The sequence below is a fragment of the Setaria italica genome, chromosome IX (assembly GCF_000263155.2).
Source record: "Setaria italica strain Yugu1 chromosome IX, Setaria_italica_v2.0, whole genome shotgun sequence".
NCBI classification, from domain to species: Eukaryota; Viridiplantae; Streptophyta; class Magnoliopsida; order Poales; family Poaceae; genus Setaria; species Setaria italica.
In genome coordinates, this window is record NC_028458.1 from 48,162,780 (window position 1) to 48,187,449 (window position 24,670).

Here is a 24,670-nt window from a genome sequence, read left to right on the forward strand (position 1 = left end):
TCGGTCGGTCTGTCGCGGGGTGCTGGCGCTGGCTATGGCCGATCTGGTGGTGTTGTGACCGGCGGGCGGCGCAGGTGGTGGCGGTGGGGGCTCGGGCGGGCGCGGTGGTGGCGTTGGGGGCTCGGGCGGGCGTGGCCGCTAGCGCCGCGGTAGGGGACGCCGGCGGCGGGGCGGGGCCGGAGGCGGCAGGCGCAGGGGAAGGGCCGACGGGGCGGCCGGCAGCACCGACGCCGACGCTGGCGCCGGGCACGGCGTGGACCGAGCAGGGGTGGGGCCGGAGGCGCCAGGCACAGGAAAGGAGGAAGAAGGAAGGAGGAGGAAGGAGAAGAAGGAAGAAGGGGTATTTGGCTGCCATTGAGAGGAGTAATGAGGGGTAAAGTTGTCAATTACAACCTAAGGTGTTAAATTTTAACAGATCATCCAAACACCTCAAGATACTAAAGTTTAACACCTTTATTTGAGGGTGTTAAAGTTTAACACCCTGTTAAATTTTAACACGCCCTTCCCAAACAGGGCCTTAATAACATCATAACATTGCCCCTTTTTTAAAGAAAAAAGCAATTACTCAATTCAACATAAAAGATTTGGTTGAACGCGAGACAAATAAAAGAGTTCCCGATCGCATCTCCACTCCAAACGAATGACCAACAACAACATGAAGCCTTAGAAAAGAAGACTTAAAAAAAACAATACAATGTGCTAATGTACCGACACTGTTGAAGCGAACAACATTAGAAAAAACTCATGGGGCCAGTTCCAGGTGAGCACCGCGACCTTCCTCTTCTTTGCCAGCCTACCACGCGCCGCACGCTCCCGGCTCCCCCCGCCGCGTCAGCACGCGGCTCCTCCCTCCCGGCCGGGCCGAACAACCCCGACGAACCGGTCCCAGTCTCCTGTCGCTGTCCCCGTTTCTCCCCTTCTTCCATTCCGTCCCGTCCCGTCCGGTCCATCTCCTTCAAAACCCCAACGCTGCCTTAAACAATTTCAAAACGTGAAGCTCTCCTTCACGTCGTCTCCGCGTCCGGCACCCACCCAACGACGCGGCGGCGAATCGCCGCCGGCGACCGCCTCCTCCGCGCCCCCGCCGGCGGTCCGCTGCGGCAGCAATGGCGCTCGACCTCGCCGTCGCGGGCTCGGCGGCCCGCAAGGCCGAGGTCCAAACCCTAGCACCCGTGCTGCTTATGGGCCCGCCGCCTCCACCGCCGATCCCGCCGACGTCGGGGATGTACCTCCCGGGCCCCCCGCCCCCGGGGGTGCTCCTGCCGCGCCCGATCCCCATGCCGCTCACTCGCGAGGTCATGGTGCACATGGACGAGTGCCGGAGCCGCTCCCTCCTCAAGGTGAGCGCCGCGGCTTAAAGCTCGCAGGCACGGCTTTCCCTTACGGTGTAATTCCGTGTGGATTCGTGGTTGATTTTGGGAACTGACATTTTTACGAGGTCAGTTCATTTCCGACGCGGCGATTGTGCCTTCGCTGGAGGACGAGCAGAGGAGGGAGCGGGTGGTACACGAACTCGGCAAGGTATTGGGGGTTAGGGTTTTGGGCTTAAAGGTTTCTGCTTGCAATGTTGGCTAGAATTTATGTTTCAATCTGATGGTGGTTGTTGCAGATAGTGATGGATTGGGCAAAGAGGGTGGCGTACGAGCAGGGGAAACATCACTGGATAACATCAGCTGCGGTGTTGACCTTTGGCTCCTATGCCTTGGGGGTAAGGGATGATGCCAAATTTGTGCACAATTTCTTGAAATTTTTTATGATGATGTGACATCCACTTGATATAATTGGTCATGGCATTGATATTTAGAATGATCTGTAGTGTCTGTGTTGCATTTACTTATCTTCTGTATACAATGTTCTATCTAAGGACATTTATAGTTACTGAAATCGATAACGATAATCTTCAATTGCTCGGTATGTGTCTTAAGGTGATCATATAAACTTTTTGAATTGCTCAGCTAGACACGCGGTACTGTTAGTTTTATACAATATCACTCCCCAAGTTGGATCTTCTGTGCAACTGTCTGTTGGAGTTGCATACTTGCATATGTGCCATGATCGTTTTAGTAAAGAGCGTCTCTTGCATTGATAAATCTGCCAATTATTACGACTTTGATACTGTTTTAGTGAAGCAAAATGACGACCATTTAGCTCCTCTGTTTTTCTTTTGTTTGTTTTCTGGGCTTGCCGAGTTAATGATCTGGTAGAACAATCTGTCTGACTGCAATTCTCTTATACAATCGATATAAGGCCAATGATCTGTAGCGCAATCATAATGTGTAGTTGTGATTTTAAGAGGAGAATGCTACTGGTCATATGGTGGAGATTTGGTACTCCCTCCAGTCACAAAGAAGTTCAATTTGGGGCATCTACATGGTCTCCAAAACACTTCTACCCAAAAACTGTGTTGCAAATATCGAATCTCAATGTTCAAAAATATATAGCTGGCCAACGTTTAAAAAAGTTGATTGTGTGTAAACCAAAATGACATATTTGTATGACTTGGAAGGAGTATGGAAGATTGCTTATTGAAGTCTTCTTCTATGGTTAATAGCATGCATGAGCTTGTATAAACTGCATGCTTTGAAAGCCTTAACATAAGTTTAATCCAGACAAGTAAGTAAGGGATTTAGAAAGAGCTGCTAAATATGATTTCTGTATTGTTAACTATATGAAGGTTTTCAAGAACGAGAATGATACTTGTGTATAGAATGGTTTGTTTTGCATTTTCCAAATCATTGTTACCATGCCATCATTTTGTTTTCAAGTTTCGAGACCTTGATTCAATTTGTCTTTGATAGTTTCATTGCATGTAAATCAGCTGGCCGGTTAATGGAAGGATTATAATTTGAGTTTGCCCGCATATATTTTATAGTTTATAGTACTGTTTCTGTTATCATCCCTTTGGATTTTCTGCTTTATCTTACCCGACAAACCTTGACAAAAAGTTTTCTACTTTGAAGGCATATGGACCTGAATCTGATATAGATGTTCTCTGTGTCGGCCCCTATATTGCATCACTGCAAGTGAGTATCAATTTTGTATTTGTTTTTGCTGACTAATTTTGAAATTTGCTCAGAAAAGTGTTCATGTGTTGATTTGCAGCATCATTTTTTTGTTGTCCTGCGACACATGCTTGAAGGGAGGCCAGAAGTATCAGAATTGCATTCAATCGAAGGAGCTAAGGTTCCATTGATGCGTTTTAAATTCAACGGAATTTTAGTCGATTTTCCTTATGTCCAACTCCCAGTGATCAATGCTGCAGAGGTAAGCATCGCGGTCTTCCGGTGTTTGTTTACTACCTTATATTACATGTGTTACATTTGGTCATTTCATGGAATTTGTATTTCTAGTTTTCTTGGAACATCTTTTCTCTGCCCATCCTGTAACATTATCCTTTCATTTTGGTCATGCTATACCTTTGTTAAGCTATTGCTTGCTATAACTTGTGGTAGCATATAGTGAGGCATACGTAATATCTTTTGAAAGCTACGTCTAATTATGAAGAACTAGGTTTCCCTCCAAGAAATTTCAGTCCAGCAACTTAATGAGTTGTACGTTACTACATTTATATCAGCATGGTCTGGGTCTTTCATGTAATTGAGTAAAGCATGGTAACATTTGTGAAAGCTATTTTTATTGTCCTTATGCCTATACTACACAACGACTTTATCTTCCCTGGTCTGTCATGTGATTTTTACTATTAGGTTGAAGTCATTTAACTATTGGTCAGTTTGTAGACAAGAGATGTTGCACATGATATCTGGTGCTTGTTTTAAGTCCTCACAGGCTGTACACCGTGCAGGCTATTCATGCATTTGATCCCCGTGTGCTAGAGAATGTTGATGGGGCAAGCTGGAAATGTCTATCTGGAGTTCGTGTTAATAGACAAATCATTCAATTGGTTCCTAATATGAAGGTCTACAATAACCTAATTAGATTTATTCACATTCTGTTATCCTTCTTCATTTATTTGATTGCACTCTGCGCCTTTTTATATTTCAGACCTAATGTTGTCTCCCATTGTATCACTCTGTTCCTTATATGCATTCTGTTATATTCCTCAGTTTGGTATTGGCTAGTGTGTTTTTGTCAATGCTGAATCAAATGTCCTTTGCTTTGCTATTACTGTTAGACTCTGTTATACACTTATACTTTTTATAAGTTCTTTAAACCTTTCTTGCTACCATGCTTCCTATGACCGTTAGACTCTGTTATATTTTTTATGAGTTTTTCAAACCTTTCTTGCTATCACGTTTCCTGTTCTAATTTTTTTTTCCTTTTATGGGGTAAATCAATGCAGAAGTTTCAATATCTGCTGCGGTGTCTTAAACTATGGGCAAGAAAAAGAGGACTTCATTGCCATGTAGGTGATTTGTCTACAGTTGCTTATGATGTTGTCTTTTATTTTCTACTACTGTGCTGTTAATGATTGCCTGATGGTATTTTCAGCTACTTGGATTCTTCGCTGGAATCCATTTGGCGATTCTTGCTGCATATGTTTGTCGCAGACATCCAAATGCTAGTATAAATAGTCTGCTGTCTTTGTTCTTTGAAATTTTTGTTCATTGGCCTTGGCCTCTCCCAGTGAGTTTGCTTGAACCGCCAGCTCTTTGTCGGGGTGCTGATGGGTGCTCTCTCATGCCCATAATGTTGCCCTGTATTCCACAAGAATTTTGCTCCTCTAGTACGACAGAAAGTACTTTCAGCAAAATCAAAGAAGAACTTCGGCGTGGTTATGCTTTGACCAAGGTATAGCTATTCTTGCTAGGGTTTTATTTAATTAATGTCCTCTCTCTCTCAAAGTCAATTCCTTGTTTATATTTCCACTATCACACCATGCTGGAATTCAATATATGAATTACTAGAATACATACGTTGTGGAGTTGAGGAGACTTGAGTTGCCATATCATCATGCATTTCAATACCTCCCCCCCCCCCCCCCCCTTTTCCTCTTTTGCTGAATTGCCATATTACATATTTAAAATTGGTTGAGATCCCAAGTTATTTCCTTTGTAGCACTTTGTTACGAGCTACTGAGTAATTTAGATCTGAACGGATTGTTTCTTATTTTCAGGTTGGCTCTTTTAAATTGTTAATTTCCTTCTTTTTTTCTTTTGTGTGGTCACCTATTCATTTTCTCTTGATAGGAAAGAGGTTAACTGGTTTTGTTTCCACTGAGAAATTGAAAGCTCATTGATATCTTATAATGCCATTTCCTGCACATGTGAGCTTCGTGCATCCCAGGGTGGACATGACTCCTCCCTGCACAATAAATTTCTCATTTATCAACAAGACACATCCTCATCATTTAACTATTATGCTGCAAGTCTTTGTGCTAAATGTCGAACAGTTTTCATTTCACTCGCCTCTGTTATTGATGCAATGTAGATGGCTTGCATGTTCTCCCTGAGTGGCAGATTGATATTATCTCATTTGTTTCTTCCACAGGATACCAGAACTACTGATTTTGACTGGAGTTGGCTCTTTGCACCGTTTCCATATGGTGCAAGATACAAATGCTTTCTCCGCATAGTTCTCTCTGCTCCGATGGCTGAAGAATTACGTGACTGGGTTGGATGGGTGAAATCACGATTCCGCAACCTTATTCTCAAGGTTTACCTGTTCTTAAGCATGTGTACTTTTGTTCTTCACATTTCTGGGTTGTGTTAATGCTGATCTTGAACTCTCCTAACTGATGCTCTGCAGCTGGAGAGTCTTGGTGTTTTCTGCGACCCAGATCCATCGGAGCAAGTTGATCATACCATCAATGAGCCAAATGTTGTATTCTTCTGGGGTCTCATGTACAGAAGGAGTATTCAAATATGCTCAAGTTCTCTCAAAGAAGACTTCATGAAAAGTGTATTTAATAACATCTATGGAAAGGAAAAATGTGCCCATTCAGATATCACAATGTCCATTGTTGGGCCTCCCCAGCTGCCTAAAAGTGTTTTCGATCACTCAGTTTACTCAGAGAAGCTGCCACCACATATGATGGCGCACCAACTAATGAAGCAGAGCTACAATGCAGTCAGCTAGGGCTCCAATGTCATATTGCCCGCGAGCTTCGTTTGTGAATATGAGAACAGTGAGAAGCCGATGTTGAGGGGTTTTCAACATCAGAACTCAGAAGTTTTGGCTGTTTTTTTAGATGTAGGGGCTTGTTCATGCCTCTGGCACAAGGAACGTGGAAGTTTTTTCATGGAGCTGGATGTTGAGAGCTGGATTTTTCTTCAAGCATCCAGCACAAAATAGGGTCATCCGAGCGACTTATTCCTGTTCTGAGGCTTGCGCAGGTACATGTATATTCATGTACACAGCATAGCAATTGGTATACAAGTAGCAGGGAGGTACCATATAGCTGTATGTACACTGTAGGTGTAATGTTTGTACCCAGCAGCAAAAATGTGTAAATTGCTTCCTGTTGTTAGAGATGCTGCTGGGCAGTGGGCACAGATGTGGATGTCGATATGGAGGGGTTGTGAATGGTAGCTATCCATTCTAGGTCAATATGAAAGTGTTTTGGATCGATATGATCCACTTTAGCTGTTGTAGGATGCCAAAAAAAAAAGCTTTTGTCTGTCCTACTGATCAAGAATTCATTGTAATGATCATGACTTTGAAGAAAAAAAATTGTGTACCCAAGCATCAAGTCTAGTCAAATCTTGATGTTATTGTGGCCAATGTTATTTCCCTTATCTGTATTTTATTCTAGTGTTGTCGAAGATGCAAGATTGGAATACACATTTTTGGTTTGTGACTGAACCAATTTTTTGCCTAAGTTTGGAGCCCATTTGGGTGCATGCCAAAATTTGGTAAGCTTGTCTCCTTGGTCATGCCCTATGCATTTCTGGACTATCAGTGGCCAAGTTGTGAGCAATATAATTTTGGATGCGTACATATGAAGCAAGACCTGTATGCATGGGACACGTACTGATTGCATCCCTGAGTATGCTCGTAGCCTCGTACCTGTATCCTAATGGAAAGCTATAACAGGATCATGCATTTCGCTGTGGACAGTAGTTGTTCTCTTGTGGACTACCACAGTGAAGCACAGTAGCCTCGTGGAACATAGTAATAACAAGTTTCGAGAATTCACATCTACCAAAACTTATCAAACTGTCACCAGCTCCAGTTTCAGGTTCCGTAAGCAATTAAGCATAGCATGCTTGACAACTCGAGACTGACCAGTGACCAGCACAGGCAACGACCATTGCCAAGGGAAGTTACAGTTTGGGCGAAACAGGCTGAAGTAGTGGGATGCCACAAGTAATACATACTCCGAACTACGAAGACATTAGAATTTGCTACCAAAGACCACTGGTTTTAATTTGCCAAAATTCGATTCTTCTCAATTCACGAATAAAAATTTACCGATATTGACTATAGGCCTTGCACTTGGACGGACAAATTCCTTCACAACTAATTTAACCTACTTGCCATCATTTTAAAACAACTTTCCTGGTTTATACCCTGTTCGGGAAAAGATTTTCTTCCTCGTGGTTAGTAGGAACGTTTTAAATTCTGTCCAAACGCAGCACAGGATGATCGCTTCACTACTGCGCTGGCAAATTTAGGCAATTACCGAACAGGCAATCCTCTTCCGTGTACAATTGCTCGTATGACACGAGCAAGGCCCTAGTGTGACAATGCTTATCCTTTGGTCTGGATGGTAACCAATGCATAGCGCCTAGACGAGCTTGTGCATTGTTGAATTTTTTTATTTTTTTATTTTTTTTATTTTTTTCGATTTTGCAGAAATATATAGTCGAATAAAAAATTTGCAGAAATGGGCTTATACTGCTGGTTGAAATGGCGGTACGGCCTTACCGCCAGTTGAAACAGCGGTAAGGGCCTAGCACCTTAACTGTCACCCAGCGGATAAGCTCCGCGCGCCACCCGAGGAAGCTCCGCCGTTTGAATTGGCGGTAAGGCCCTTACCGCCGATTCAAACGGCGGGGCTCGCCCACCATATAAGGTGCGCCCGCGCCCCTCCCCTCCCTCGCACCAGACCGCGCTAGGGAGAGCGCCAGCGCTAGAAAAAGAGAGGGAACGCTAGAGAAAGAGAGGAAAGGAAAGAAGGGAAGAAAAAAAGAAGGAGAGGAGAGGAGGAGGAGGAGGCGGGAAGAAGGGGGAAGGAAATTCTTCCGTCGTTCCCAGGTAAATTTTATTAATCTCGTAGTTTAGATAGTGTCGTGTAGTGACTAGATCTAGATTTAGAAATATTAGTGGATCTGAGATTTAGAAGTAGCTAGTTAATCTGAGATTTCGAAACATTTAGCTGAATTCAGATGTAGCAAAATGTAGCTTAGTTAGCATAATAGATTTAGCTTAGACCGTAAACTAGATTCAGCTTCGGTGGTATAGTAGAATTAGCGTAGGTGGTATAGTATATTTACCTTAGGTAGTACAATAACTTTATTTGAGATCACAGTAAATTTAAGAAATCTTAGTGGATCTGAGATTTAGAAATATCTGGTGGATCTGAGATTTATTTGTTGTCTATATTAGTTTTGGTACAAGCCTATGATAAATGTAGTTAGTAAGCTTGGTTTAGTATTACATAGTTGTTTGTTTATTGAATTGAAGTCGTTATTGTAGTTAACTGATATATATTGCTGAGATTAATTTGGATTGCCCGTTTCATGTATGTTGGCAGGCATGTCGAATAGTTTATATTTTCAAGTGTTCTATGGGCTGGGGGAGGTTAGATATGGTCTAGAAGGGGTAGATCTGAGTGGATTTCCCTGTTTCACCAAGTGTGTTCCAAGAGCAAGAGAGAGAACTTTGGGGAGGTATTTGCAGGTGGCTTTGTAGGGACCTTGGTGTTGATAGAGATCAAGTGGATGTGTCTGTGAGAGTTGTAGTCAAAAGACAGCCCGACATAAATTTTTGGGAGTTGCTTCCGCTTGAAGGAACTTCGAGCTACCGGGCTTACATAAATGGTTGCACGAGAAAAAGTTTACCGATCATATGGTATGTTTAACTGTTCATGAAGGGTGGATCTAGCAGTCATATTGAAGAAGTAGGAGGTGATGAAGTTGAAGCGAAAGAAGATGTGCAGAGTACTGAGGGTGGAAACGAAGAACTTGAGGGCGATGAACGAGAAGGGGAAGATGCAGAGAATGATGTTGCATCCCGCGCACCAAATGGGAAGGCTGATGAGAGGGAAGAATTTCCTGAGTTAGTAGAGTAGCTAGAGATGGAAGGAGAGGAGGCGAATGGTGCCGTGGATGGTGACTCCTCTGATGAGGAAGATGGTTATCCTGTACCGCGAAATTGGTCAAATTATAACCATTCCGCCCTACAGGTGAATAATGGGGAAAATGTTCCTTGGGAGTACGGGGAGAATGAGGTATGTGTGGGGGCTTTGTACCAAAGTGGGGATGAAGTGAAGGTGGCTATTAAGAGATGATCCACTTTGTCTTTGCAGCGTCAGTTTAGGTTCGTCTCGCGAATTAGCCTCTTGTAATTAGTTTTATAATTAGCTCATATTCAATCCTTCTAATCAGCCTCCAAATATTTGATGTGACATGAATTTTAGTTCGGACTAAAGATCCAAACACTCCCGAAGCATACTTCATGGTGTGGCATTTTAAACATAGAATATTACTCAACACACTCTGCCCTTCTGTTCGACGTCCCTGACAAGAAGAGGCCACATGAGTATCCCGGCTAGGCATTAGGGGCCTATTTAGCTTCCACGTGCTAAACTTTAGCATCTATCCCATCGAATACTAATTACGAGTATTAAACATAATTTAATTATAAAATTAATTACATAGATGGAGTCTAATTCGTGAGACGAATCTATCAAGGCTAATTAGTCCATAATTTAATAATGTGGTGGTACAGTAACCATTTACTAATGATTGATTAATTAGCCTTAATAGATTTGTCTCACGAATTAACCAGGAATTTGTACAATTAGTTTTATAACAAACTCATATTTAATCCTCCTGATTACCGTAGGAACATCGTCCGATTAGAACATGTTATCCAAACAGCCCGTGCCAGAACCAGACAGCAGACCAGGGGCAACGGAGCGGGGCGCCGCGCCGGGGCCAGTTCAGTTGAGCCCTCGTTTACTTCACCCCCAATTCCCAACTTTAGTACTATGCAAAAAGAAGATTTTTCATCACATCAAACTTGCGGTACATGCATGGAGTACTAAATGTAGATGAAATTAAAAACTAATTGCACAGTTTTGTTGTACTTTGCGAGACGAATCTTTTGAGCCTAATTAGTCAATATTTGGACAATAATTCACAAATACAAACGAAACGAAACGCTACAGTGTGCTACAGTGACCAGAGTCCACTCGAGTGGTCCATTGACCACCCGCGGACCCCGCCTCGAAGACCGGTGCGGCGCTGCGTCCCTCGGAGCAAGCAGGGAATGCCACCGAATCGAATCCCCATCTCCGAGCCCAGCGTCCCAGCCGCTACCAGCACGTCGTGGTACGATCTGGCACCTCAACCGGTCACGTCCGTGCGGCAGCGCAGCCTGCGCCGTCCGAGCGAGCGGCACGTCACGCGCTGCTGTCCCGCGGCCGCGGCCGCCTCCGGCCCTCCGCACAGAAGTGAAGGGACGCGGACGCGACGAGGCGAGGCGGCATCATCACGCCTACCGCTTAGACCCCGAGCGACGCCTGCGCGCGGGGGCGGGGCGACGTCACGTACCCTGACCTCTTCCCCGGACCCCGCGCCACAGCGCGTGCTTCCTGCTCCTGCTCTTCTCGTGCGTGCGAGCGCACTACCCGCGTACAAAAGAAGGTAGATCCTACGTGCGCGGCTCGCCAAGGGAAGCCCAACAAAAGAAGCCATAGCCAGTAGGTAAAAACTCAGGTGCATCAAACGATCCAAGCGGACAAACGGTGCCATGACGAAAAACCTCACCAGTTTTGTAACGGTGATATCGTCAGACTGTTTCCCAGCTCTGTTGGAAGCCTGGAAGTGGGGATTAACTCATGAGCCGTCAACAGAGCTGATGTCAATCCTTTGAAATAAGAGAAGGCTTTACATTGGTTGGATGAAATCCAGCTCCTATATGCTGTATAATGTTCCTAAACCCATCAACCCTTCTCGATGGAACATTTAGCGCAGGCATTGAGATAAAATACATGAGATCTCACAACTACTAAAAATTTAGAGCAATAACACATTTCACCAGTGGTGGAGGCAGATTTCATATCCAGAGAGACATGTTTATTCTTCCTCCTTCATCTCTGCCTCTTTTCTTCTCTTTTTCTATCATTTTTTCTCTCCTCTCCTAATCTCCCTCCTTCGATTTTAATGGGAGGGCTAGCTCCCCTTAGATCCGCCCCTGCATTTCACTTGAGATAAGATGGCGAAGTATTGTAACATATATGGTTAGTAAAACACATGTAGCGACCAAAAAGTTACTTTTGTGATGTGAAACCGCAATATCAGTTATGCGCTCCACAGTTAATTAGCCAGCTGTTTATGGTCAAATATTCTTATATACGTTCAGCCAAAAGTGGCGTTGTGTCATAAATACGTTATAGCAATGCTAATAAACTTAGGAACTACTACAAGTTAACACGTGACAAAAATCACGAACGACTACAGGACCTTAGTTGTATGTTGTCGATATCTAATTTAGAACTTAGATATTCTCTCGTACTCTCCGCCTCAAGGTTTGACCAAGAACAACACCAAACTTTTTTCCTCACTTGTAAGGCAAAAGCATTTTGCCTCTCTCCCCATATATGCATATTTTAGATTTTCTGGACTTTCTGTTGCAACAGCTTCATTTTTGAATTATGACAAACGCAGATTCCTGATCCTTTTCTCGTTGCTTTTCCCTGACAATTCCATTCAGATATTCAAACTGAAACCGCCGCAGAATTCGAACTCGCAAACAGAAGGATGGATGGTCACCGGACTGCGCCACTCGCCGCCAAAACATCCCAGCACAGCAGTGCGGAAGACCTGGCCCCAGCGCTGGCTGTGCCCAGCCCCGATCACCTACCTACCCCACCACCCGCGCTTCCTTCCGTTCCCCAGCTTCTTCTTCTGTCTGGCTCCACCTCCACGCACCGTCAAAACCAGCGGAGAAGCGCCCGACCTCCTGCCCGTGCCCGTGCCCCCATCATTTTCAACCGCGCGCTTATAAATACCCGCCCGTCCCCTCTCCCTCCTTTCCTCCGCCTCTCCGCCCCTTCTTCCGCGTGCGCCCCCGCCGCCCTCTTCCCCCGGCCCCGCGTTTGTTTCTCCCCTCTTCTCTTCCCCGCCGAGAAGGCGGGCGAGAGAGAAAACCCCGCAGGAAAACCCACCAGGGCGGGGGTGAGGAGGCTGATCCTGACGATGTCGCCGACGACGAACGGCGCCATCTCGCTCGGGCGGCTCGGCTACGCGCTGGCCATGGGGGCGGGGGCCCTGCCGGACCAGCTGCTCCTCCCCTTCGACGACGGCTTCACGGACGAGGACCTCCTCGCCGCCGACGCCGCTCTCCTCGGCGGGGCTGCTGCTGACCAGACCCTACTCCTGCTGCCCTTGTGCCCTGGGGCGAGCGGCTGCGGTGGGAGTCCCTCCGCCGAGGGTCTCGGAGCCCAAGCGGCGCCGGCCTCGTCTGAGATCACGACGGCCGTTCCCGCGGTCGGCGCAGGCTCCTTCTCGCTCGCGCGCCAGTCTGCACCTGCGCCCGCGCCGGCTTCGTGGGAGGTCACGACCGCCGTCGCCGCGGACGGCGGCGGCGGCTCCCCGGCGCCCGCACCCGCACCCGCACCCGCGCCCGCGCCCGCGCCGCCGTCCCCGGGGCTGCCACTGGTGCACAACACCTCCAACCGGACCTCCATCTACCGTGGGGTGACCAGGTACGTGCGCCGGTCGCGAGGCCGACGTGCTTAGCGCGAGTAAGCGTGGTTAGGGAGTGTGATTAACGGGTGTCACGTGACTAACCGCCGGCGCACGTGTGTGGGCGCAGGCACAGGTGGACGGGGCGATACGAGGCGCATCTCTGGGACAACACGTGCAGGAAGGAGGGGCAGAAGCGCAGGGGGCGCCAAGGTAATTAACCCCGTGTCCCCGTCGTCATCGTCAACCAACCAAACCATCATTCCTGCCTCAGCTCTCTGTAAACTGTAAAATGTTTAAGCTTACGCGGCGACTACCGACGGTAGCCGGGGTAAGTGGGCCCGTGGTGCAGTCACAGGGTGATGTGGGACGGGACGGGACGGGACGGGATTTCCCTTGTTCAGGGTGCGGATCTTTTGTGTACGGGGCGAAGAGGATTTCGATGGAACGCCGCCGTTCCAGGAAAGGGGTGAGGTGACGAGCATCTCTACGAGGCAAAAACCATGATGACCAGGGAGACCGGACCACTCACCCTGCTCGCTGCAGTTCCCGGATTCTCTGCGGAGCCGGGGCCTCACCTTTTGAGACTTTGACCGTGTAGGGCGTCAGCAGATCAGTAGTAGCCCCTAAAGGTTGGTGATTCCTTTGGCTAACGTCGCCGCTTAAACCAGTTTGATACGGATTACCTTACCTGTGCTTGAGTTTAACCTGGAATGCTGGTTAATCTCCTGGCTTGGTAAATAACCTGCCTTGGGCGATCGAGTACATGTGCCAGTTCAGTTCGCCCGGGTCAGAGCCAGAGAGGTGCAGTGTGTCCAGCTTTTGCTTTTTCACTTTTTGTTTTTGGCTCATGCACCGGGCGTCCTTGTGACTGGATCGGTTAGTTTCTTCCTTCGACGCCAAGTTTCCCGTTTTGTTTCGGCTTGGGCCGGGTTTTAAATTTGTAAAATGCTTGGACACTGGCAGCGCTAACTAGGGTCATGTTTAGTTTCTCCCAAAATCCCAACTTTGACACTATGCAAAAAGAAGATTCTCCATCACATCAAACTTGCGATACATGCATGGAGTACTAAATGTAGATGAAATTAAAAACTAATTGCACAGTTTTGTTGTACTTTGCGAGACGAATCTTTTGAGCCTAATTAGTCAATGTTTGGATAATAATTCACAAATACAAACGAAATGCTACAGTTGCGCATTTATGGCAAACTCCCAACTTTAGCACTCCCAAATTGGGAACTAAACAAGGCCTAGAGCGCCAACAGACCAGGGACACCCGCAGTGACGTGTTTTTTCAGTTGGTGTTCGGGGTGGCTTTTTTTTTGACAAAGGATGTTCGGCGTGGCTTTAATTTGTTCTTGTTGGATAGCATGCGCACACTGCTTGGATGAGCAGGTTTTGCCTGTTCTTTTCACGTGAAGTACGGGTGAGAGTTTTTTTATCTTTGAATTTGGAAGTGTCTGGAGACATTTTGTAACGCTACTTCTAGCTAAGTGCCAACAGCTCAGCAAGACTGCAGGGACGTTCAACCCCCCCCCCCCCCCCCCCACCCACCCCCCCTCCTCAGTTAAGAGTTGTTTTCCTTATGTGGTTGTTGATCTTCATGAGGAGAGTTTGTCCTTGTTGGATGATAGGCATGCGGAAGTACCTAGCTAGAACATCATGTACTGCAACTGTTATAGGGAGGTTAAGGGCTGCGCGTAATGCTAGTAATCTAGTTCATATTGGTGAAAAGTTTAGTTTTTTATATGGATATATAGAGAACTTGAACATGATTGTTGAATTGCCTTGAACCTAGATGATGGGAATGAATTCCATTGGTATATGCTTGAACTAGCAAACCCAGCGCACCACTGCACGTCCGTTTTGGTAGTATTGGCCTCAAGCTGCAAGCAGGATGCTACAGGTCAGCTTGACAGTTCATCTGTGTTTCAGTCTTGCAAATCACACATCAACACCATGGACTATGATGTGCAAGCAGGAATGTTGGCATTCAACTCAAGAATATGGTCAACCATATATAAGTTCTATTCTACTAGTAATCAGATCACATGTGACGCAATTCATTTGGGCTGTTGGGCAGGCATGACTTTGTGGGGAAGTCAGGGAACTGTTTCATGCTCTGAATCTGACTGCAGCAAAAGTAGCGCCTTAATTTCACAATGACGTGCTAAACTTGGCAGCTTTAATTTGTCATTGGCAATATGAGTTTGGAGTAGAAAGAGAAAACTATTCAAATTTTGTCACTAGATTTGATGTGGGCTTACCACCACTTCTACTCATGTTGTGTGACTCGTTGATAAGATGTGAATGATACAATTTTATCTGATGTTGAGCCCATGCTTAGTTGTTTAGGGAAGCCATTTCCCTAGATCTTGTGCCAGATGTCATTTGTATTTCTGACATTTTATCTGATATACATCTCACCATTGTCTTGCTCTTTTTTTTTTGACAATTTTCTCTTGCTCTTAGTTAATGCCTACCTGATACAGTATCTTTTTTTTTAATCAAAGTTGCTAGTTTGCATTGCATGCATGGATGGCACCACTATGTCTAGTGAATATTTGCTCAATTAGATGCTAAGGCTTATAAATAAAATTCTTACAACAAGTGAAGGAGTAGTTCATACCTTTTTTTCTTTGCAACTGAGTATTTTCTCCTCTTTTGGTTCTAACTAACTGGGCTTCTCATGTCTACTCTGATTATGACGATTATCCTGCCGACTATATGTGGATTTTCTGCAGTTTACTTGGGTATGAAAAGTTACCTCCCTTTTTCTTTAAGTGTACCTTTTCAGAGTATTGTTATAGGCTGAAAATGCATGTGGTGCAGGTGGCTATGACAAAGAAGATAAAGCTGCTAGGGCATATGATATTGCTGCTCTGAAGTATTGGGGTTTTAATGCTACTACCAATTTCCCTGTAAGTACTGTATTTCTCTCTATTTCTGAACACTTTATATTTTTTTCCAATGACACGCAGGAGAGTTGTTTTCAATAAATTACAAAGAATCAAACATCAGGGTTCAGTTCGGGCATGTACATAATAAGACATCCCAGTAGCTATTGTTACAAATATATGCACTTTGTCCTGAGCATATTTGATCCATCATTTTTCACGTTTATTTTTTTAAAAAAAATAATTTCCTTTTTTCAGGCTGAAGGTCATAAATTTCTTGCTTGCGCTCTGAAAATAACTCGATTCTTTATCTACATTATGATTATATTTACCCCTAATGTATTACATTCCTATGAGAATTTCTTGTTCTGTTTTGAACTCAATTATTCTGGCTGCAAACTGAGAAATGTGTGGTTACATATTACCTCTTTGGTGAACTCAGTTATGTTCTATTCTCCATACCGCACGAAGAGTTTTGTAGAGTACTCTTATCTTTTCTCATGATATATGACTGAAAATGGAGCTTTTCTCTTTCTAGAGAGAAAACTACATCAGAGAGATTGAGGAGATGCAGAACATGGCCAGGCAAGATGTTGTAGCCTCACTGAGGAGGTATTTTTGTAACTTATACTACTGCAACCGCAAGATGTTCGTGGCTGTTTGTATATGTATGCTTACAAATTTATGGTGTCAATCTTCAGGAATAGTAGTGGCTTCTCTAGAGGTGCATCAATCTACAGAGGAGTAACAAGGTATTTGTCAGTTACAGGAGCAATCGATTGATGTATTCGTTGCCAGTGACAATCTGCTTCACTTCCTTGATTTGTTCTGTCAGACACCACCAACATGGACGCTGGCAGGCAAGAATCGGCCGTGTTGCAGGCAACAAGGACCTGTATCTTGGGACTTTCGGTAAGAGTCAGTAATTCTGACGTCTCCTCATACCAACAAGATTACTGAATGAATTTAGGCTTTCATGTCAGAGCCTAGCATGGAAGTGTGTTTATGTATAGGGAGCTGTGGTCATATTCTTAGCTTTCTTTGAAGATAATTTACAAGTTTCATTATGCAACGGTTATTTTTTAGAGTGATTGTTCTAGCTAGCCATCAGCCATGACACATCTGGACTAATATGAATCCTGCTCCTTCCAGCAACAGAAGAAGAGGCTGCAGAGGCGTACGACATCGCGGCCCTGAAGTTCAGGGGCGAGAACGCCGTCACCAACTTCGAGCCCAGCCGGTACAACCTGCGAGAAATCGCTCAACGTGAGATCCCCATCCTTAGTCCTGGAAGGCGGCTGAATGAGAAGCCAGCTCCAGAGGCAGAATGCCAGGCCGTTCTCAGCGCTCCTTCGTTCTCCCAGTCCCAGCAGTCGAGCAACAGCCTGCCGCCGTATTTCCTCCCCAACCTCCAGCAGCCGCATCCGCAGCCGCCCCAGCTCCCACTGGCCCAGCCTCTGCCGATCTACAACTACGGCTCTGGGTTTGGGTTTGGGTATGGGGAGCCCAGCTTCTACTGGCCCTATGGCAGCGTGGAGCAGAAGGTGCAGCTCGACAGCAAGCTGGAGATCGTGAACGGCCTCCTGCAGCTGGCTAAATCTGCCGCGAACTGACAGCGTGCCGGTGTGGTGTCTGAAATGCCTGTGTTTTTGCGTGGGAGCTGCGAGGAACTGATGGGTTTGGATGCGTGACTTGGAGGGTATATTGTGGATCTGATAGCCTAAAAATAGGGTATAACATCGTGCTGTGCCGTTTGTTTCTGTGATTCTGTCCTGTTTTGGTGTACAGAGACATCCAGAATTCCAGACTCCAGTTAAGTTAGAGTGGGTTTGGATCCTTGAGCTAAAATTTAGCTCTTGTCACATTGAATGTTTGGATCCTAAGGGCTAAACATGAGTTAATTATAAAACTAATTGGAGAAGTTCCAGGCTAATTCGCGAGATGAATCTATTAAGCCTAATTAATCCATCATTAGCAATTCGCGAATTAGGCTTAATAGATTTGTCTCGTGAATTAGCCTCCATCTGTGGAATTAGTTTTGTAATTAGTCTATATTTAATACTTCTAATTAGTATTAAATATCTAATGTGACAGGGGTAAAAGTTTGACCCTCAGGAAACAAGCGGCCGCTTAGCTAGATGCCGGCTGTTACCGGTGGCAACATTAGGTGTGTTTACCTCAGAAGAAGTGCTTGCTATTTAATCAAAAAGGGTTCTTTTCGAACAAAGTTTCAGCGCCTAGTAGGCCTGTTCGCTTCAGCTTATAAGTCGGCTGAAAAGCTGAAACGGCTGATTTGTTGTGAGAGGAAAATACTGTTTGGTAGCTGATAAGCCGACTGTATAAACTGAAGCACCGTTGTGTTGCCTTTCCAGCCTCCACTCCTTCGGCACGAATGCAAAGTTCTTTCCAGCCTCCACTCCTTCAGCACGAATGTGAAGTTTGAATGCAACACTAAAAAACAATCACCATGTGAGAAGAAGTGCAGCGGGTCTCACACACGACACCGAGTCTGAGCCCAACTAGCCTTCGATATTTCGTCATCATAGATTAATATCAAAGCAGACGCTGTTTGGGGTATTAAGTATTCAACAAGGACAAAAAGTTTACTGTGTCAAGCCACTGAGTTCAAACTCAAGATAGTATTCACCAGAAATTTATTCCGCTTGGAACAACAAGCACATTGCTGGCAAATGACACAAGAAACTAGTCTCTACTCAACGCAGCAAAATGTGAAATGCCACCATCGTGAAGAGTCGACATCTTTATGCCTTCACTTGAGGAGGAGCGTCACCCTGCAGAGCAGGATCGGATTTGACGGCATCTAGGGTCTTGAAGAACTCCTCAGGAAGAGCAACAGGCCGGTGCTGAGGAACATGCTTAGGAATCGGGGTGTCATCTTCAATCACCTCGCATTCATAGTCCTCAGGAACACCCCAGGGATCCCATTCTGCCATTCATTGCAATGCAAAATCACATTAAAACAAATTGAAGCTCAAAGTTTTGTACAGCCAACATAAGATCCTCGTAAGATCCTCCAATCCATACACTCAACAGAACTTTTGCAACTAAAAAGTTTGTTTTTCATTTATCACACTGATATAAATTTAAAGTTCTGCAGCTCTGTGGACAAAGCATATATGAACGCACTGTTAGATTTGCATTCTTGCTAGTAAGCTAAAATGGTAAAACCAGAATAACAAATAAGATTAAAAGGCACATACAGTATTTGGGGTTTATTTCAGTTATACTCTACTAACTCAGAAACACGGACAGACTAACTAAACACATTGAATTTTCTTCTCACATTTTTTGCAAAAGATAACATAGCACACTGAATTTCATCAGAACTACCCACATTTTTCACAAAAATAACATGGCACACTGACATTTTCAACAGAACTAACACAAAATAAGAGGTTAGATGCTGCACAATCAACTTAGTGATATACTACAAAGGATACAGTGTGATAGAAATACAAATGCATTAGTCTTATGCATTGCTCCTAATGGGAGGAAACAGGCAGTATAAGTGTCCATTTCCTGGTTTCCAGATGCAGCATGCACCATGACACCAGAAACACACAGGACATATATAAACACTCCAGATATCAGTAGTATTTTCAAGTGTTGATAAGTGCATAAAAAGCTCACTCTCATTTTGTTAGAGCCATAGACACTAAATGAACAATATCATGGAAAGTTCTTGGGGGCATAAGACAACCTCAAACCAATCTTTCATCTATCTATAATTCCGATGACTACCCAAAAAATTCCAATCCTACCACCAACTGTTATCAAAACGATAGCATTGGTCCTAGATGAGCTAACCATGCATTAATTGCTACTATATTGTATTATTGATGTCCCCAAATCAGTGAATCCACCTATCACACAGGTAAAACTTATTGAATCAAATACATCAATTATCCTAACTGCTGGCTATGGATCAGTAAACCACAGAAGGGGAATCAAGTGTGGAGATAATGGTAAGGTATCTAAGAATCACATACCAATCATTTTGGCGATGAGCTTGAGCTCGTCCTCGGCCTCCTCGATGAGCTCCTCGACCTGCCCGCATCCGATTCGGTCCTCGATGCGCTTCCAGTCGTCCTCCTCCTGGCAGATCTGGAGGCGGTGATTGGTGAAGGACTCGACGGCCTTGCGGTAGCCCTCGTCCTTGGGGACGGCCTCGATCTCCTTGAGGGTGCGTGTGTAGAGCCCGATGAGCACCTCCCGCGCGTTGGGCACCACATCGAGGCCCACGATCCCCGTCGTCTCCTTGACGGCGCGCGCCGCACGCAGCGCCGCCAGGCTGCCCCCGCCGGTCAAGATCCGCCGCAGGAACATCTCGCCGTCGTCGCCTTGCAGTGGTGGTGGTAAGGGGGGCGTCTCTCTCTGATGAGCTGCGGGGGCGAGACTCACTCGAGAGAGGCTGCACAGCTGGGTTGGGGCAAGTTGGTGTAGTCGTATGGGCCGGACTCGCTGCTGAATGGGCTTTCCCTTTCTCCATGTTTTTGGCAGAATGGGCTTTGGTCGCTAAGAAGCGATCTCTAAGATTTTGTCAAAGTTTCAGGTTTGTACGTCAAGAAGGATTTCAAAAAAAAGAAGATGGATTTCAGGCACATCGCGGGGTAAAACCATCGCGGGATAAACTTTCGTTACAGTCACCTGTTCTCGCCAAACGAAGAAACCCGACTACAATTAAGCAAGCCAAGGATAATGATAAAAGTAAGTTAGACACGAGGTTACTTCGACCATTGGTCATTTGGTCCAGTTAAGCATTACGTTACGAGTTACGTGTCGCGCAGGAGATTACACGGCACAGCAGGGCCTATTTAGCTTGCATCGACCCAGCGAAGGGATCAAATTCAACCCAAGAAAAAAAAATTTGGCATGCACTGCCAGCACCAAGACATGAGTTTAAAGTTTAAACAAGTTCTACATTTGATTTACATAGTAATAGCAGAGTCAACCACCTACGGATATCGACAGTTTTTCGCAAGTTCGGTAAACAAGCGCTGGAAATCAATGGGTTATCCACCAGTGCACCACCAAGTTACTAATTGGTCACCCTGCCAAGACAAAGCTTAACAACATCAGATTGGAATTGAAGAATGTGAAAGCAGCTGGTACGAGGAGTGATACCATATCATATTTGGCCTTAGACTGGCAATGCATTGTGAGATACTTGAAAAATTCCAATATACAATATATGGTGAGTGTTAATAATGTACTACATATTACATAATATGCCTCCTGGTCAAGTAACAAACACAAATATATGCTGGCTAGATTAGTGCCTGAAATGCACATTCCCATCCAATGAAGAGTCATTTGTAGGCATTAACTATTAACAACTTCCACAGGTTCCAAAACAACTGAATACATTAGGTAAAACTCAAATTTAATGGAGCAATACTATAATACCTCAAAAGCCAAAATGAGCCACTTCCTCATCTTCTTCATCTTCATCATCTTCATCATCCACAAACTTTTCGAATTCATCCTCAAATTCCTCATCTTCTTCGTCCTCAGCATCATCCATCATGTCTGAAGCGGGATTTTTGTCCTTCAAACCAGTGCTGAGAACCACAGTTTGTCCTTTGGATTTCATCATATCTCTCTGCAATTTTTCCATGTTCTCTTTCCTGCGTTCTGCTTCCAATCTTTCCTTTTCAGCAATCCTCTTGTCAAGATCAGCCCTGAAAATTTTCAAAAACCAATTAGTAACAAGGTTCCAAGTATGGGCAGGCAGATCGGTTTTTTATCTCATCTTAGGAAACAAGACCTGTAGGTTTCCATATATTCCTTGGCGCTTGCTTCTATAGCTTCAAAAAATGTATTGACTCCACTACCAGACACTGCGGATACTCCAACAGAACGTAGATTCTTGTAGAATTCGTCAAGAACCAGAGAGAGGCTTCGGGTATATGTAGCGGAATAAGATTTGTCTGATTCCAAAGCTGTCTGAAACGCCTCAAAGTCTTGCATCCACTGGTCCAGTAATAAAACAAGATATCAATACCAGATTGTGAAAAAGCAAACTGGTGGAATGCATGTGCATACTTCACAGCAAGAAAATTCAGCTAAGTAAAAAGAGAGCCATTGCACAGCACGTAAAGTGTAATTTTAGCATGATGTGAATGTATGGCAGATGTAATAAATGGGGTAGAATCAACAACGAAGGAAACTATATTGTCATAAATGGTATACATACTTCGATTGCAAACTCGTGCTTGGCGACATCAACCTTGTTGAATGTCAGGACTAGAGGGAGGCGGGTTTTGTAGAGAATACTGCAGGCATAAAGCATATTGCTCATAAAAGTAACGGGGCTTGTTGATCTGGGTGTGTCAACAACATATGCAACGACTGTTGGAAATGTTGATGCAAAAGCTTCAGTGATGATAGCTCCCGAAGCCGACCAAGTGAAGATCTCAATCTGCCCAGGAGTGTCCACCAGAACATAATCCAGTTGATCTGCACGTCTTTCAATGACAGACACAACCTACGCATGAATATCAAATGTCATTTTAGCTGGACAAAAACAAAGGTAGCAGGGAAATGCATTTCCCATACACCACAAAAGGAACAATATATATAAGTTCAATTATTCAGCATGGCATCGGATAAATTCCCCGGCACTCCTATGTAGGCTGAGTTCAGCACAATTTCTATGGAAGTTAGCATGGGATGGTAAAGGTAGATATGTCATCTACATGCATTATTTAGCACATTTATGACAGAATAAGGACAACATTCCACAAAGCAATCAGCTCTATGTCTTTGATCCCAAATCATGTTTTCTTCTGTAGAATCTTAACAGGGCACAACATTCTTGTTACTACCGCTAAGCAATCACTTTCCTGATTCTAGGAGATCTATGTCTGGCCAGCAAATTGAAATATTAACCCAGAGTTCAAGTGCAACTCTGAACTATCTAAACATCGATTTGCAAAGCTGCACAGCTGACAAATTATTATTTAGCTCTTCAGATACATGTAAAAAATTATTTGCTTTCCCAGTAAGCATTTGGTCCCTATACACAGCATGTTAGGCAAATTTATCCTGTTCACCATGGATTATATGTTTAAATTACTTTCTCTTTTTCACCTAACAAGTTGTTCAAAATTTTCAAATCATGTATCCCTCTCTCCGGTACATGTGACAGAAAATATAGTTTGACCATACAAAGACAGGCAAACTAAACGACAGACAGGACTGGTGATGATCAGGTACAAGTTTCCACCTCAAAACTCTTCAACTTATAGTACTAGAAAGATAACATAGAGAACTACGAAACAGACTGATGGAGAGACCTGCAGTACAATGAAAATCTATCGAAATAACAAAAACCCACAGATAGAATAGGATGTGTTTGTGCAATAGAGAAATAGATTATAACACCCGACCTCATCGAACTTGGTGGCAAATAAGTTGAGCGAGGTGAGAATGCCACCATTGGGACCAAGGCCGTACTCCTTCATCACGTCCTTATACAGCACCGTGTCGCGGATATCAATGTTAGCCCCGAATGGCAGTGTCATCACCGCAGGGTCAAGGTTGACAACATAGCCCCTCTTGTCTGAGGCTTGCATATCACACACCAACCGGTGCATCAAGGTCGTCTTCCCCGTCCCTGCACGAGAACCAAAACTGTTAGTTCTCAGGTCGCTAGAGCGATTTATCACAGGTCCATTCCACAATCCATGCTACTAAAACTAAAATCAAAAAACGGGCGAGCGAATTCGACGCACCAGCCATGCCGATGACGATGATAATCACGGGCTTCTTCTTGAAATTGGTGCGCCCCGGGCCAATAGAGAGGCCCCCAATGGAGTCCGCGAGCTCCTCGCTCTTCATGCTCCCCTCCTCTGCCTTCCCCTTCCCCTTCGCGTCCGTCTGCACATGCTCGAGAGCAACAGCAGAGAACAATCACTACCATGGCCGTAAATCCAAATTAAGAAAGGGAAAAAAATCATCAAGGGCGGAGTGGGGAGGAGGCGACGGCGGCGGCGTACCTGCTCCTCGAGGTCCATCTGGGTGGGCTTGCTCGTGGCGGCGGGGTCCGAGTCGACGTCCATCGGCGCCGCGGTGGTTTAGCCGCTAAACCCTAGGCTTCACTGGGGCTACGGGTTTGCGCGTAGAGGAACGGAGGGAGGAGAGAGGCGGCGGAAAGAAGGTGAGAGAATGGGGGCGACAGAGCGAGGCCTCGTTGGTTGAGGCTTGCCCTTGTTTGTTGACTGGGAAGGAACGGTGGGTGCGGTGAGGAATCCACCCTTCCCCTTCTCCCGGCCCAGGCCCACCCCTCCCGCTTCCCCCACAAACCCACAAGCGCCCTCTACGTGCATGTGTGGGCTGCTGATCCGGTCCACGCAGCGGCGATAGTTTAACTCCAAGAGTCTCTTCAAAAAAATTTCCCACCAGTTCTCTTAAAAAAAAATCCCAAATTTATGTTATCCCACAGCAATCCACCAATACTAACCTCCCTAATATTTTAAATCAAACCATGTTAGCATGATGGACCCTTAGTTGGGCCGACCTCCTCTGGTTAACCACGTTCCCTGCCTCCTCACGCACTGTCCCTCCTCTTCTTTCCCACACCGCTCTATTCCAACCATGTGCAATCCGACGACGAGGACATCGCTTGTGCCTCATAATCATTATTTTATTTGCCTTTGCACATGTGCACCATTCTATATCTTCTTATCCTTGAAAACCTCACATTATGTAGATATTCTTATGATCAATGGCTCAGAAGGTAAGCAACCGTTAGAGAGTTTTCTTAATTCGATAATATAAGTGTTGATTCTAACTAGCCTTACCCAACCTCCACCATATAATTAAGTTACTTTTGAGAGATGAGAGCTTGCAAAAAAGTAGGATAGCCATTATTCATTTGAGCAACATGTAGGCACCCGGAAAAGAATTCTTGTTTCAATTTTTTTGTAGAGAGAT

General features: G+C 45.1%; 4 protein-coding genes across 5 annotated transcripts; 2 read left to right on the forward strand and 2 right to left on the reverse strand.

Annotated features, from left to right (window-relative positions):
• Positions 1-771: 771 nt before the first annotated feature.
• LOC101774058 (nuclear poly(A) polymerase 3) lies at positions 772-6,706 on the forward strand. 2 transcript variants are annotated; one of them, XM_004984533.4, is made up of 10 exons: positions 775-1,340; positions 1,444-1,521; positions 1,610-1,708; positions 2,961-3,023; positions 3,103-3,264; positions 3,803-3,916; positions 4,301-4,363; positions 4,450-4,749; positions 5,449-5,613; positions 5,707-6,706. In XM_004984533.4, exons 1-10 carry the CDS (start codon positions 1,107-1,109, stop codon positions 6,034-6,036), a joined length of 1,608 nt encoding a protein of 535 aa, XP_004984590.1. In that variant the 5' UTR covers positions 775-1,106; the 3' UTR covers positions 6,037-6,706. The 2 variants fall into 2 exon arrangements, with proteins under 2 accessions (XP_022679205.1, XP_004984590.1); XM_022823470.1 differs by lacking the exon at positions 3,803-3,916 and having other exon boundaries at positions 772-1,340.
• A 5,508-nt stretch (positions 6,707-12,214) lies between these two features.
• On the forward strand, positions 12,215-17,591 carry LOC101774727 (AP2-like ethylene-responsive transcription factor AIL5). Its single transcript, XM_004984535.2, has 8 exons — positions 12,215-12,835; positions 12,946-13,028; positions 15,560-15,568; positions 15,648-15,736; positions 16,251-16,324; positions 16,414-16,464; positions 16,548-16,624; positions 16,865-17,591. The coding sequence occupies exons 1-8, from the start codon at positions 12,327-12,329 to the stop codon at positions 17,323-17,325; spliced, it is 1,353 nt and encodes a 450-aa protein (XP_004984592.1). The 5' UTR covers positions 12,215-12,326; the 3' UTR covers positions 17,326-17,591.
• A 591-nt stretch (positions 17,592-18,182) lies between these two features.
• Positions 18,183-20,146, reverse strand: LOC101775130 (probable NADH dehydrogenase [ubiquinone] 1 alpha subcomplex subunit 5, mitochondrial). The gene is made up of 2 exons (XM_004984536.3): positions 19,723-20,146; positions 18,183-18,659 (listed from the first exon to the last, which is right to left on the reverse strand). The coding sequence occupies exons 1-2, from the start codon at positions 20,057-20,059 to the stop codon at positions 18,475-18,477; spliced, it is 522 nt and encodes a 173-aa protein (XP_004984593.1). The 5' UTR covers positions 20,060-20,146; the 3' UTR covers positions 18,183-18,474.
• A 433-nt stretch (positions 20,147-20,579) lies between these two features.
• Positions 20,580-23,930, reverse strand: LOC101775533 (GPN-loop GTPase 1). Its single transcript, XM_004984537.3, has 7 exons — positions 23,734-23,930; positions 23,470-23,614; positions 23,125-23,351; positions 21,930-22,220; positions 21,501-21,706; positions 21,140-21,414; positions 20,580-20,784 (listed from the first exon to the last, which is right to left on the reverse strand). The coding sequence occupies exons 1-6, from the start codon at positions 23,794-23,796 to the stop codon at positions 21,141-21,143; spliced, it is 1,206 nt and encodes a 401-aa protein (XP_004984594.1). The 5' UTR covers positions 23,797-23,930; the 3' UTR covers positions 20,580-20,784; position 21,140.
• Positions 23,931-24,670: the final 740 nt, after the last annotated feature.